At 39.3% G+C, this 14719-nt stretch overlaps 1 protein-coding gene across 1 annotated transcript in view; it reads right to left on the reverse strand.

The window, feature by feature from the left end:
* Positions 1-1713: 1713 nt before the first annotated feature.
* The window catches only part of grb14 (growth factor receptor-bound protein 14), an 83459-nt gene continuing 70453 nt past the window's right edge, over positions 1714-14719 (reverse strand). Inside the window, exons 10-15 of the mRNA XM_052142674.1 lie at positions 13556-13612; positions 10969-11085; positions 10776-10845; positions 8854-8941; positions 6350-6443; positions 1714-6260 (exon numbers count right to left, since the gene is read on the reverse strand). Of these exons, the coding sequence (XP_051998634.1) occupies positions 6114-6260; positions 6350-6443; positions 8854-8941; positions 10776-10845; positions 10969-11085; positions 13556-13612 (573 nt within the window). The 3' untranslated portion in view covers positions 1714-6113. The remainder of the gene's footprint in view (positions 6261-6349; positions 6444-8853; positions 8942-10775; positions 10846-10968; positions 11086-13555; positions 13613-14719) is intronic.

Consider the following 14719-nt stretch of genomic DNA (forward strand, 5'->3'; position numbering starts at 1 on the left):
TCTCAGCTGTGATGATCCTTAATGCTGAAGTTTTTAGTTTAAAGCCGATTAAAGCTATTTCCTAGCTTTAGTAGTGTAGTCGTAATCCGAGCGATCACGCAGTGCTGATGAATGAAAACACTGACTGACGCTAGGACTGGGCGATAAAACGACATAGATATTTATCACAATAAAGATAATCCACGATATCGACGATAAGCTTTTCAGGAATTTTCAATATTTACTGCGTGTCACTAAAACACAAGCATTTCGGCTTTCTCTGGCTGCGTTTCCACTGGGGTGGACAAAATACGCTCAAAGGCGCTCACAGCGCTAGGAGAGAGCTCGCTCCGCACCGCTGCCATCCTACCATCCAGCTTGCAAGCATGGAGGTCAGCTTTCATAGGAATGAATTGAAATGCACTCTGCTTCGCTCACAACGCGCCAGTGGTGACGTAGCGTCAGACTGGATGAACTTGCTAATGCTAGCTGCCTTGCTAACAATTAGGCTACGTCGGACACTGGATTGATTCCATCCGCACCGCAAGACTTTATGACAACGGTTGCGCCCTCTAATCGTCTCTAGTGAAGAGTGCGACAGAACAACAGTGATGTGGACAACAGCTCTGATCTTTCTGCACTGTAATCTTGAATATTGTTCTCTAGCACCAAACACGCAGCATTTCTGCCCTGTCACACTCCGCACGCGCGTGTGTAGACATGAAGCGCCGCATGAGTTAACGTGGTTTCAAAGCACTTTTTAGACCAAAACGTTTTTCCCTTCTAACTGTATCTTTATTAATCAGCATATTACGAACCTTTAATAATAAACAAATCGATTTCTGTTCTAATTTTGTGAAAATGAATTAGATATCTGGAATGGATAAGGAAAGACTAAAATTACTAGTTGGTAGACTAGTCTCTCACTTTAATGAAAATATACAAATGTTTTTTTAAATTTGAAAAAAGAAAAAAACTTTTCTACATTTTCTGTCGGGACACCCCTGAACCCACATTCAGCATCATTCCACAGTCACAAGGGCTTCTATGCCCCATACTTGGGTATCTGAATCTAAAGATATATAAACAATATTTCATTTTAATGTAAAAATATTCCACTGGACTGCTGTCACTATGCTTCAGAACAAACAGATGATCTTTTAACATTCATTTTCAATTGATAAACGGTAAAAGAGGTAAAAGATCCCAAAGACCCCACTGCTTTGGCCGTCTCTGGACCCCAGAGTTTAGAATTATTTTTTTCTTATTTTCTTCCATCAACTTTGAAATAAAAAAGAAAGTGCAATGTGTAAATGTATATCGTGATAAATATCGTTATCGAACAATATGAAAAAGATCATCGTGATAAAATTTCGCCCATATCGCCCAGCCCTAACTGATGCTGACTCACTTCATGTCACATAACTGGCTCATATTACACAAAAAAATTGTCTTTTGCCACCACCTGCTGGCTAAAATATGTAATGTCACAAAAATAAATGTAAAGAGGCACATATAGCTCTTAACAAATTTGCACTGCTCTTACACTTTAGTTTAGAATGGCACGAACACACGTGGCATGATACAAACAGTGAAGCGTCCGAGTGATAATGTACTGAGACTCATGGAATGTCTTTCGTCCAATCAGATTCGAGGAACGGAACTAACAGTTGTATATTATTAATATCATATTTATTTATTATAATTTCAAAATTGCATAAATTATTTCTTTCCACTACTTCAATAAAAAATTTAGACCACTTTTTAACAAACACAACAGTCACAACAAATGTATCAACTACAACATCACCAAATCTGAATGGAGTTTAAAAGATTGATTAAAATAGAATTGCACCTTTTAAAAGCAGAAAAACTCCCCTTTAAGGAGAAGATATTTCAGAGGATAACCAATAATTAGTCTAGTCACACTCTTGCTAAACTTCCAAGCTAAATTGAAGATCAGCTTCACCTTGGTCCGTAGAACAGATTTAACAATCATTTACTGCCATCTGGTGGCCAAAGATGTGTGTCGCAGGTGGCGTATTCAAAACTATAGAAGTCATTTTGGATGGAACAAGGTGTTTCAAGTTTATTTGCTGTCAGTGTCATAAAAACATACAGGAAATGAAAGGGGAGAGTGAGATTCCATGTACACTGAATAATAACATAAGTACAAAAAACATTTTATATTTAGTATGAAAAAATGAAGATGAATATAGTGAGTGGATTTACTCTTATATTCAGTACACAGTAAGTCATTTGATCTGAAGCTGTATGGTCTTTTGATTTTACTCTATGATGTAGATATGCATGAAGCTGAACTGTGGCTCACAAAATGTTATGGTTTCCACACAATTATACAATTAGAGTATCTATCAGAAACACATCTGATGTGTTAAAACAACGGACAATTCATTCATCTCTATGGGTGAATTTCATGAAACCTGTCAAAAACATGTCTGGGTCATATTTCACCCCACAAAAACAAAAAACATAAACAAAACAACGACAACAATGAATTATGCTTTGCATACGGAAAATGAAGCCTAAGTTTATTTAAGATTGTCAATACTAGTAATACAGTAAAAATGACTGTAAAACATTTTTATTGTATTAAAACTAAGGCAGTACAAAAATACTACCACCTACTTTTCTTAAACAAATATTTTATATTTTCTTTATTACAGTTATGAGATTGTTTCGCATTACGGCGATGAGAATCATCAACAGCTTAACTTTCAGGAAAATAATGTCACAGTTCAAAAATGCAATTGTAAGTTTAATTGGCTTAATTTAAAATAGAATATCAAATATAATTTTGAAATGATTTTGGGGTAAAATACGACCCGAACATGTTATTGACATGTTTTGTGAGATTGACCCGTATAGTGGAAATGATGAAGAAATAAGCGGAAAGGGCATAATCGTGGTTATTTGCATGGTTCACATGCACTTCAACATTCAGACAGCTGTAGAAAAATATGGGTTATGTCTGACTAGAAGGGATATGAGAGCAATAACAGAAGTAAATATAACAAAAAAAATATGCACTGAAAATAAAACAGTCAGAGAAACAGAAATCTTATCACACTAGATTATCAAAGCATAAACAATTGAAATAAAAAGTTACCAGTGTTCCAACTACAGTGCAATTATGACCTTGGCCATGTGAAAGTTTTAAAAATGCTTTATGCGTCTCCTTTTTGTTTCAATACACAGCTGTAAAACAATATGATTATATTGTGTTCATTTTACAAGTCACTCTATGAGAAACATACACAGAAAAGATGAAAGAGGACTCGGAAAACACAGCAACATTTCTTTCTTGATTAAAAAAAACATTGCAGCCTGTGACAGTCATTTGGACACTGATAAATGTGCAGTTCTGATATGGCATTTTCCACAAATAGGGTACAAAATAAGAGTCAATGAAGCTATTTGTTGTTTTTCAGCAAAGGATCAGTGAATGGAAATGCTTAACTTTCAGAAAACAGCCAACCCTCAGGAGATAAAATGAAATAATATAAAACAAAGTTTGCAATTTTGCCACCCTGTTACCTAAACACTTTGGTAAATACTTAATTTTATTAACTACTTAATTTTGGTGAGAAAATGTTAGTTTAAAGTTATTAAGAAAAAATTAGTTTGATATGTTTTCTAACTGTATCTTATATTTGATCCTGGAGTTAAAATTACAGTTTGTGTAAAATTGAAAGTGGGGTGGGATGGAGGTTGTACAGTTAAATGTTAATAATATGTTAGATAAAATATGCCCAAACTAGTGCCCGTGGGCCAAAGCTGGCTTGTGATGAACTTTGATTTGGCCCGCCTTGCCACATATGAAAAGAGGTGAAGAAAAAAACATTAAAAAAAAAAATGCAATTGACGCAGCTCAATTTTTGCGAATGGGGTGGCCAGGGGTGGCCACCTTGGACTAAAGCCTGGCCACCCCACTCGCAATTGCCATTTTTGAGCACAAGACTTAACGTGTATTGCCTGAAAATGTCTGTGCCACCACAGACTGATCGTTGGCCCCTGCCCGGCCACCCCTGTGAAAAACTCCTGGCTCCTCCACTGAACCAGGGCAACCTTTATATTTTAATATAATACAGTTTGATATAATGCAACATTTACTTTCGGCCCACGGCCCTCCATAAGAATGATTTTCGGCACTTTGTAGGAAACAGTTTGGGCAATTCTGTGTTAGATAAGAGTTTCTACTTATAAGTTCTCACTAAAAAAACAAAAACATGGGATTTGTGTCCTATAATAGTGTAAAGAGAGACATGGGACACCAAATTGTACCCTTCTAATGGTAAATGCCTTAATGCACAAGACATTAATTCTGACTTTTTAGTAATTTGTTGTATAAATGGTTTATTCTTTATCTTTCTTATTGTACCATTACATTGGCTATAAAAACAACAAACGCTGGTTATTAGTTTTCATATTAACTATGCATGTGTGTATCCTGAAAAAGGATTCGTCTCCTGTAAAAACTGCACATGCAGCACATTTCTGCGACCGTTTTGATCGTTGTACTACTAAAAACATACCATTTTATGTGTGCAACACTGTTTATCTGAATTCTGCATTGCGTCTATGAAAAATCAGTTTCAATGTACTTTTGTTTCAATTGTGAGATCTATAATCGTTAATAAGTGACATGATTTTTGCTGTTCAATGTAAACCACATGAATCGCAGGAACATGCATGTCGCTGTCATTGGGAGGAAATTATACATTCCAAGGTGTGGTAGAGAAGAGGCTAATGTCAAGTATTCAAACTGGTGTTGTTAAATCACGTTACTATACCTAAATTTTTGCGAAATGATTTTTAACGTGGCTCGTTGTAAGTACTGCAGCAGTTTCCTGGTTAAATAGACGCTTAGGTGCAACAACAACAACAACGACGACTTGTATTTCCTTTCACACATCACAAGTAAAACGGCAGATTATCTGTTCATAAACACATTTGACATTTTAGCGTTTGCTTTACATAAACAACTGCATTTGTAAGCTTGTTCGAGTGCGATTGATTTACACGGTAGCTCAACTGCGATGCAAAGGATTGGGGTACGAGTCCTGAAGAGCACATGTGTCGACACGTGAGCCGAAAGTGTCATAGAAGCAACACAAATGGTGTGGTTGTGTATTTTCATCTCGTGTCTACATTTTGTGACACTATTGGTTAGGTTTAGGTTTAAGATTTAGGGTAGGGCGGTCGGTTTTGTTGATTTAAAGCACATTAAGCCCCATCTGTATCGGAGAACATTTAACTCGCTTTTAGCGCCACACAGTGGACATTTCACCTGGAACTATGGCGATACATGTAAAGAACCATGTTGAAATCATTTCGCAAGAATGTCTCCACAGTCACGTAATTTTCATGATATCAGGATGCAAGTGACGTGTTGCCCATGACAATCGACATCTACAGCATACACGAATTTAGATTCTCATCGCCGAACATTTCTTGTAACAAACTCTCGTGTTGTTCATAAAGTACCTGAATTGTCTTGGACATATGATTAAAAGAATACAAAGGATACATTTTCACCCTGTACACACAAAAACGGAGGGTTGCCAGGTCCTCCAGAAATATAACCCCTGGAAAAACAGCATCAGTTTCAGCTTATATTGTGTTTTGATTATGGCTAGACCATGTTTTTCCGATTGTTCACACTGTAGAGACCTGCACGATCAGCCATAAAAAGAAAAATAGCTACTATTGATGGCTTAATAAAGTGGATATGACTCATCCAGTTTGTATCAGGATATAGTAGCTGCAAAATGTACATTTTACATTCCAATCTACATTAAACCCCAAAACGTTTAGCCCTCCATGAATAATACGGTCTTAAAACGTCCATGTCTCCTTAGAAACGCTAATATCGAACCACATCCAACGAACAGCACCAGTCTTTCATGAATCCTCCGTAAATTAGCAAACATCCACATCTGATGTCTATAAGTTCTGTCTTTAATGTGGACAGAGAAACTATAATGTTCAAAGTCGCTGGGTTTCCTGTCCAAGGCACAAGCTGATGTCCAAATTGTCCCCTGCGTGTTTAAGGCGCATGAGTGCGCGGTGCATTGCAGAGGCCTGTAGCAGCCACTAGGGCGCGCTGTGGTTCAGAGGGTGATACGGGCACAGTGATGTCTCAGCTTGCAGGGCAGAACACCTCTGTTTACCTGGTAAAATTCAACTAGTTGAAGCAGGTCAGTAAACCGCGTGTTTCCATCGTCCAGACTGTAGAAGAGCTCGCAGTTATCTTCAACCTGACGCGGTAAACATACAGGTCAGATAGATGTCTTAATAAATAACATTATTAATCAAGAACAGTTCTTTTGAGTTGGTTCAGACTTACTGGTACGATTTGAAAGTGTTTGATTTTCTGCATATGGCACAGTGACAGAACAAACGTCCTCGGGTTACTTTGACTGTCCCTGACAAGAAAAACCCTGGTATGATAGAAACACATTCACTGTAACATTTTCAACATCATACAGAGAATATATCTTGAATTAAGTTTATTATTCGTACCTCTCTCTCTCTCTCTCTATATATATATAGACAGTATATATATAGACACACACACAAAGTACTGTGCAAAAGTTTTGAATAATGGCATAGTTTTCATTTATCACTTAATGTCATACAAAGTCCAGTAAATAAAAAAAGCTACATCGGTATTTGGTGTGACCACCTTTGCCTTTAAAACCACACCAATTCTCCTAGATACACCTGGACACAGTTTTTCTTGGTTGTTGGCAGATAGGATGTTCCAAGCTTTTTGGAGAATTCTCCACAGTTCTTCTGTCTCTTTCGGCTGTCTCAATTGCTTCTGTCTCTTTATGTAATCTCAGACTGACACGATGTTCAGTGGGGGGGCTTTGTGGGGGACATGACATCTGTTGCAGGGCTCCCTGTTCTTCTATTATAATCTTTTCTATTTGCAAAAGTAATGTTTGTGAGTCTAACAATCATATTTCCTATTGACACACTAAAGCTGAAGATATAAATACCCATCTTAAGACAAATGCTTTTGCACAGTAGAGTCCATCTATACACACACACACACACACACACACACACACACACACACACACACACATATATATATATATATGTATATATATATATATATATATATATATATATATATATATATATATATATATACAGTGCCTTGCAAAAGTATTCAAACCCCTGAACAATTCTCTCTTATTATCGAATTACAAATGGTACACTGAAATTTCATTCTGATTGATATTTTATTTTAAACCACTGAATCTCAAAATCAATTATTAGAAGGTGACATAGTTTTTTTTGTTGGGAAATACTTTTATGAAAAATAAAAGACATATCCAGAAATATCTGGCTTGCATAAGTATTCAACCCCCACACATTAATATTTGGTCGAGCCACTTTTGCTGCAATAACTGCTGTAAGTCATTTGGGGTACATATGTACCAGCTTTGCACACAGTGGCAAAGTGATTTTTGGCCTATTCTTCTTGACAGATTGGACTGCAATTTTCAAATAGTGCCACAGATTCTCAACAGGACTGTGATCAGGATTTTGACTGGGCCACTGTAGGACATTTATCTTTTTGTTCTTGAGCCACTCCAGTGTTGCTTTGACCTTGTGCTTGGGATCACTGTCATGCTGAAAGGTGAATTTCCTCCCAAGCTTCAGATTGCCGTATTTCCCTATATTTTGCTCCATCCATTCTTTCTTCAATTCTAACAAGATGCCCAATCCCTTCTGATGAGAAGCATCCCCACAGCATGATGCTGCCACCACCATACTTCACTGTAGGGATGGTGTGTCTTGAGGCGCTTTGAGTTTTGGCCAAAAAGCTCTATCTTGGTCTCATCTGACAACAAAACCTTCTCCCACATCGCAGCTGGGTCACTCACATGCTTTCTGGCAAACTCCAGATGTGTTTTCAGATGGTACTTTTTGAGTAACGGCTTCTTTCTTGCCAACCTCCCATACAGGCCAGGATTATGCAGTGCTCTTGATATGGTTGCACCATTACTTTACTCCCAGCCTTTGAACTCTGTACCTCCTTCAAAGTGATTGTTGGCCTCTCTGTGGCTTCTCTCACAAGTTTCCTTTTTGTTAGAGCGCTGAGTTTGGAAGGATGGCCTTTTCTTGGCAGCGTTTGGGTGGTGTGGTGCAGCTTCCACATTCTGATTATTGATCCAACTGTGCTCACTTGGATATCCAAACATTTGGATATTATTTTGTACCCTTTCCCTAATCTATGCATTTTTTATTAACTTCTGTGGAATGATCTTTGGTCTTCATTTCCCTCCAGATTCACAGCCTGACCAATGATACTTCAACGAGGGTTTTTTTATCCAGAAAATGTGATTGCAGCTTTAATGATTCACAGCTGGATGCCAACGGTAAAGTAACTGTGTGCTCGTTTGGGCAATTTCTTTCATCTGCGTAGCATAGCAGCTTCCACAGCACAGGGGTTGAATACATATGCAAGCAAGATATTTCTGTTTTTTTGTTTATTTTAAATACATTTTATTATATTTCCCAACATAAAACCAATGTCACCTAACAATAATTGATTTTGAGTTTCAGTGTTTTAAAATAATATATCAAATAGAATGAAATTTCATTGCACCATTCAGTAATACGAGATAATAAGTCAGGGGTCTGAATACTTTTACAAGGCACTGCATATATTTGTATTTTGTTTCATAGATGATTAGATTGAAAAACAAGACAAAAATACTGCTTATACTACAATAATAGTTATACACACTGACACACACACACATATATACAGTATGTATACCTTTTTTATTATTATTTTATTTATTTTTTTACAGTTTTAAATGAACGTACCCATCGATGAGGCCTTGCTGACCGATTAATTTCTGAGCTTCTTCTCGAGAGAGTTTGCTGTGAAACCACGGCTGAGCCACATGTATCGCTGGAGAAGACAATCAAATATTCAATGATAAACATTTCTTATTTCATTTTATTGACTTTGTATAAATGAATATAAGGCTAATTGAACAGTGTTGGCAGCAGTGCTGTGAAGTAACTAGTTTAAAACTAACTGTTAAGTTTCTTTTTATATAAAATTGTATTATGCACAAAACCTTTCAGCCAAGCAAAGTAAAGCAATAATGAAACACGTCTCCTAAAATACCTCTTAAACCCATATTAGAGTTCACATTAGTGAATCAGTTCATTAAAATAAATAAATAATAAAACATTTAAATTATATATATTTATATATATATATCCCTGTGCAATTTACAAATTATTTTCTTGTAAAATATTTACTGAAATACTCCTGTTTGTCTCTGTGTTTTTGACTCAGTTATTTACATTTTATTTAGCATACATTTAAATTTTAATGCTGTCAATCCAATTGAATACAATGCCTGATAAATATAAATCAATGATAAACAATTCTGTGGCAGGGCGGAGGGCAGGGCCGGGTTGTGATCATACACACCCGGTCCCTTATCAGGCTAATCAAGCCTCCGAGAGGGATAAAGGCCGACTGAGGAGGATTGTGCAGAAACCGGGAAGGAGGAGGGATACGCCGTAGTAGAGTTCTCGCCACAACCGTCCACCCCAATGGAGCAGCCGCGGCCATCTGCCGGGGGACAAGGAGCCTGGCCACCTGGAGGCGGACGATGGTCGCCGACCGTGAGGGGAGAAGGGGCTCCTAACCGACCGCCTGGAGCATTCAGGGCCGCTGCCAGGGGCGGAGGAGTCCCCTACCAGCTGTTGCAACGCGGCGGGGTCTGAGACCGCCGACCGCGAGCGGGAAGGGGCTCGCTGCCGACCGCCTGGTGCAGGAGAACCGCTGCCAGGGGCGGGGGAGACCCCTTCTGTTTCCCAAGAACGCGGCGGGGTGTTCCGTCCTCCAGGGGCTGGAGGTCTGCCTCCGATCCACCCTGAGAGGCGCGGCTGTCGTCCGTTAGAGGGTGGAGGAGTGGCCGAGGAACAAGCTACGGCGTATCGGAGAACTGGCGAGTAAGTGTTTTTTTTTTATCTCTCTCTCTCACTGCCGCTCCGCGTTGGCCTTTTCCCTCTCATTTCAATTTTACAGTGTTTTTTTGGGGGGTTCTACACTGTTACAGGAAGTACCCCCCCATTTAATTATTTCTGTTTCCCTCCCCTTGTCCCCTCCCTCGTCCAGGTAGACGGGGATGACCTGCCGGCAGACGGGGCAAGAGGCACGCCCCTCCCCAAGGAAGGGGGTGGTTTACGTAATGCCGGGGGCTCCCGTTCCTGAGAGAACGAGGGAGGAATGTGGCAGGGTGGAGGGCGGGCCAGGTCGTGATCATACACACCCGGTCCCTTATCAGGCTAATCAAGCCTCCGAGAGGGATAAAGGTCGACTGCGGAGGATTGTGCAGGAGAGAGAGATGTGTGTTTGTCTGTTAAGTTTATCATTAAAACTATTATTTTATTGTCAAGCCGGTTCTCGCCTCCTCCTTTCCATTGTACTTCTTCACAAATACATATGATGAATAATAAATAAAATAAATGCTATGATTGCAAAAAAAAAAATTATTATCTCATTCGATCTATATATTTAAATAGACATTGCCCTCAACATAGCTGCAATGTAATTAGTTACTTCTTGTTAGTAGCCTGTAGTGTAGCTTAATACTTTGTTTTAAATATGAGTATTTTAAAGAGTACTTTGACTGTAGTAACAACTTTAAACTACAAGTAGCTTATTAGCTGGTCATACGAGACGGGTGTGTTTGTGTGTGTGTTGTGTGTGTGTGTGTGTTCACCTATGTTACACATAGAGCTCTGAGATGTGGATGGACTGCCATGTGAACTCAGTCTGTGATAGCTTTTCCTCTGGAGAACAAGAGAATACATTCACATTACACAATACTGCTCACATTTGCACATATGTAACAATTAGCACATATTTGCCCAAGCACAATCCAGAATCTAGTGTGTTGTGTAAGAGGACATTACCCTCCAGGACAGGCCTTCTTCCACCGCCACTGATAACGCCTCTGACGGGTTCTCAATCACCCGAGTCGCATGCCCTGAGAAATCCATCGCCACCAAAGAGTTCTCAGAGACCCTTCTCTGCAAACACACACACACACACACACACACACACACACACACACACACACACACACACACACACACACACACACACACACACACACACAAACACACAGATTGGACTTTCTGTTTGCTTTGAGGTTGTCAATATCAGGCTGCGTATTGGGGACCCCCCCGGGGTAAATAGTAAATTAATAGATAAAAAATTCATACATTTACTAAAAAAGTTAATTTAAATACTAATTAAAATATGAATAATATCATGGTTACTATTTAGCTGCCTTTATATTTTAGGAAGGGGGTCGCTTGCAAGAGGATTATCAAACATGGGCGTCCTTGGCATTAAAGTTTGAGAACCCCTGGTCTATATGATCATAAAAATAGGATATTAAAGGGGTGTAGGAGACATGTTAAAGCTAATTGTGTCTCTTTAAATGTTAAGTGTCATATGACTAGAAGTGGCAAAGTGTGTCAATCACAATTTGGGTGTTAAAACACCTGTGCTGGTATGTGCTCATATAGAGGGAGGGGGTGAGTTTGGAGCATGTATTTTTTGATGACCATCTAATGTCGTTTATCATATGATAATGTTTACATTACACAAACACATCCTCATGTCTTGGAATCCATCAATTGCTTTCTGGATTTTGTAATCTTCAATAAATCTCAAGACGAAAGTATTTTTGGATTTTTTTTATTGACGACTCATCAAACGCTATCTCTTTGCTTATCCCCTCGGCGGTTTATGGTTTAATTATCTGAAGCCGCTGGAACAAAGGGTCTTGAAATAAGGAATGCATTTTTTCTCGATCGTTTGACATATAAGAGTTTATTGTACTTTAAAAAAACATACTTTAAGTTTCAGAACTCAAAACTACCTCCTTACTGCAAAAAGAGCATTTATTGAAACCAAGCTTCCCAAATGACTCATTCTCTACTTCCTCCATATTGTGATGTCACACTGTGATAGACATTTTCATCTGACTGCCTCCACAACAACACATCAATGCCTACTTTACCTTATCACTTCTGTAGCCCGCCCAGTAGCAGTAAGCAGTGAGATGGTGAGGAGAGAGCAGGTCAGTCAAGAGCAAAGAGCCAATCATAACAGTGGCCGTTAACTGTCAAGTCTTAAAGGAGAAGCAGCACCAAAACCAAACGTTTCTAACAGAGGTTCAGGATGAGGGTGGAAAATGATCATGTTTTACAAATATATGACTTTTTTTTGTGCAAAAAACTTTACTAATATTATAAGTGAACCTCAAGGAACATCTTAATATAATAGGAAAGGGCATGTCATGACCCTTTTAAAATGTACTCATCTTTCACTCAGAGGTGTTTACAGTTCTCATTTTTCAATGAAAAATGTCCCTCCCTCTAATATCACTTGCCTTTAACTCGCAATTACAATCAGCAAATTATGGTTTACAGCTGTAATGTAGAATATAAGTCTACTGGCTTTAACCATTCGCAGGTCAAATTGATCCAGCTTGTGCAATCCCAGTTCAACAGTAACATGTTGCACATATATAACCAACCTTTCACTAATTTACAAATATAATATTGACTCATTTTATGTAAAGTAAATGCTCATAATGTACATTCATTATGTGTGTGTGTATGTGTGTGCGTGCATGTTTGTGGCTAGTTGGGTGGGTGTGGGTGTGTGTGGTTCAGGTTTTGCTTGACACACACACACGTTTCCCCCATTTTTTTCCATTGACTCCCATGGTCCGTGGTTTTGATATTAAGCTAATAATAAAAACGTGTGTGTGTGTGTGGTTCAGGTTTTGCTTGAATCACACACACACATATACACACATTTCAGTTACGTTTTTTGTTTACCTCTCAACGTGTGTGTGTGTGTGTGTGTGTGTGTATGTGTGAGCGTGTATTTATCACTTTGTGGGGACCAAATGTCCCCATAAGGATAGTAAAACCTGAAATTTTTGACCTTGTGGGGACATTTTGTCGGTCCTCATGAGGAAAACAGCTTATAAATCATACTAAATTATGTTTTTTGAAAATGTAAAAATGCAGAAAGTTTTCTGTGAGGGTTAGGTTTAGGGGTAGGGTTAGGTTTAGGGGATAGAATATAAAGTTTGTACAGTATAAAAACCATTATGTCTATGGAAAGTCCCCATAAAACATGGAAACACAACATGTGTGTGTGTGTGTGTGTGTGTGTGTGTGTGTGTGTGTGTGTGTGTGTGTGTGTGTGTGTGTGTGTTTTAAAGCTTCTTAAAACAACACAATGCTTTCTAATGAAAGAGGAAAACTTGTCAAGGATGTGCTGAGCAAAAATTTTAGTATTTCAGCGTTGGTTTTCACTGTATGTCTGTAACGTGTGTTTATGGTTTTCCTTGAGTCTATTAGTGGTTAAAACATTCTGCTGTGCTAAACATACAGTATATGACAGATTATGGACTACACTCGCTGGCTGTAGTGTTTCAGACAAATGTGATGAAAGAGTGTGTCTGTATCTTACCATTGGAGAACTTTTCTGATAGGGCTGACTGAAGTTCTGGTAAAGCTGCACGCCATACTAGGAACAAACAAAGAAAAAGATTATGGCTCTGTGTTCCAATACAAAGTGAGCTGACTTGCTGTTTTCTATCTACATAGGCAGCTGCCTTCTAAGGCAGCATCTGAACTGAGATGGAACCTCATATGAAACCCATCTGAAATGCTCTTCATAGCCAGCAACTCAACAAATTGTGCTCCTTACATGAAGCGCACCAGACAACTGATAGATTTGCCAAAAATGTACCGCATTGGAATTTGTTTATGAAATAAAAAATTTAAGAAAAGTTTATCTTGGATGTCTAAAGTTGTCGTTGTTGTTGTTTTCCCCAGAACTCCATGTATGTGGAATATTCCTCACATTAAGCAATGGGATTGCTTGGCAATATAAATCATAGTTTAATGATAAACTGAACCAAAAACACACAAACATAAACACACAGAGCAGCTGCCTGTAATTCTCTCTCTCTCTCTCTCGAACTGTCATCACCGGCCGCCTTTATCCCTCGCGCGCCCCCATCAGGCTGATTGGGGACTGGGTGTAACAGGAGCCAGATGGTAGATAGCTGTGCAGTGTGTAAACCTCACTCTCCTGACCTCAAAAGTTGCATTAGCGACTGACGCTAGAGGCTGTAGCCTCCTTGTTAGCGCACACGCCTCCCACACCAGAGACGTTGGTTCGAGTCCCGTTTGGAGCGGGGCGATCAGGACTGGTTACAATGGTGCCGTGACCCGGATGGGAGTGAGGTTTAGGGGGGTGAGTGTAACGGGAGCCAGATGGTAGATAGCTGTGCAGTGTGTAAACCTCACTCTCCTGACCTCAAAATGTGCAATAGCGACTGATGCTAGAGGCTGTAGCCTCCTTATTAGCGCACCCGCCTCCCACACCGGAGACATAGGTTCGAGTCCTGTTCGGAGTGGGGCGATCAGGACCAGTTACAATGGTGCCGTGACCCGGATGGGAGTGAGGTTTATGGGGTGAGTGTAACGGGAGCCAGCTGGTAGATAGCTGTGCAGTGTGTAAACCTCACTCTCCTGACCTCAAGAGATGCACTAGCGACTGACGCTAGAGGCTGTAGCCTTTAGCCTCCTTGTTAGCACGCCAGAGACCTCGGTTCGAGTCCCGTTC

Source organism: Xyrauchen texanus, chromosome 14 (genome assembly GCF_025860055.1).
Source record: "Xyrauchen texanus isolate HMW12.3.18 chromosome 14, RBS_HiC_50CHRs, whole genome shotgun sequence".
Taxonomy (NCBI): domain Eukaryota; kingdom Metazoa; phylum Chordata; class Actinopteri; order Cypriniformes; family Catostomidae; genus Xyrauchen; species Xyrauchen texanus.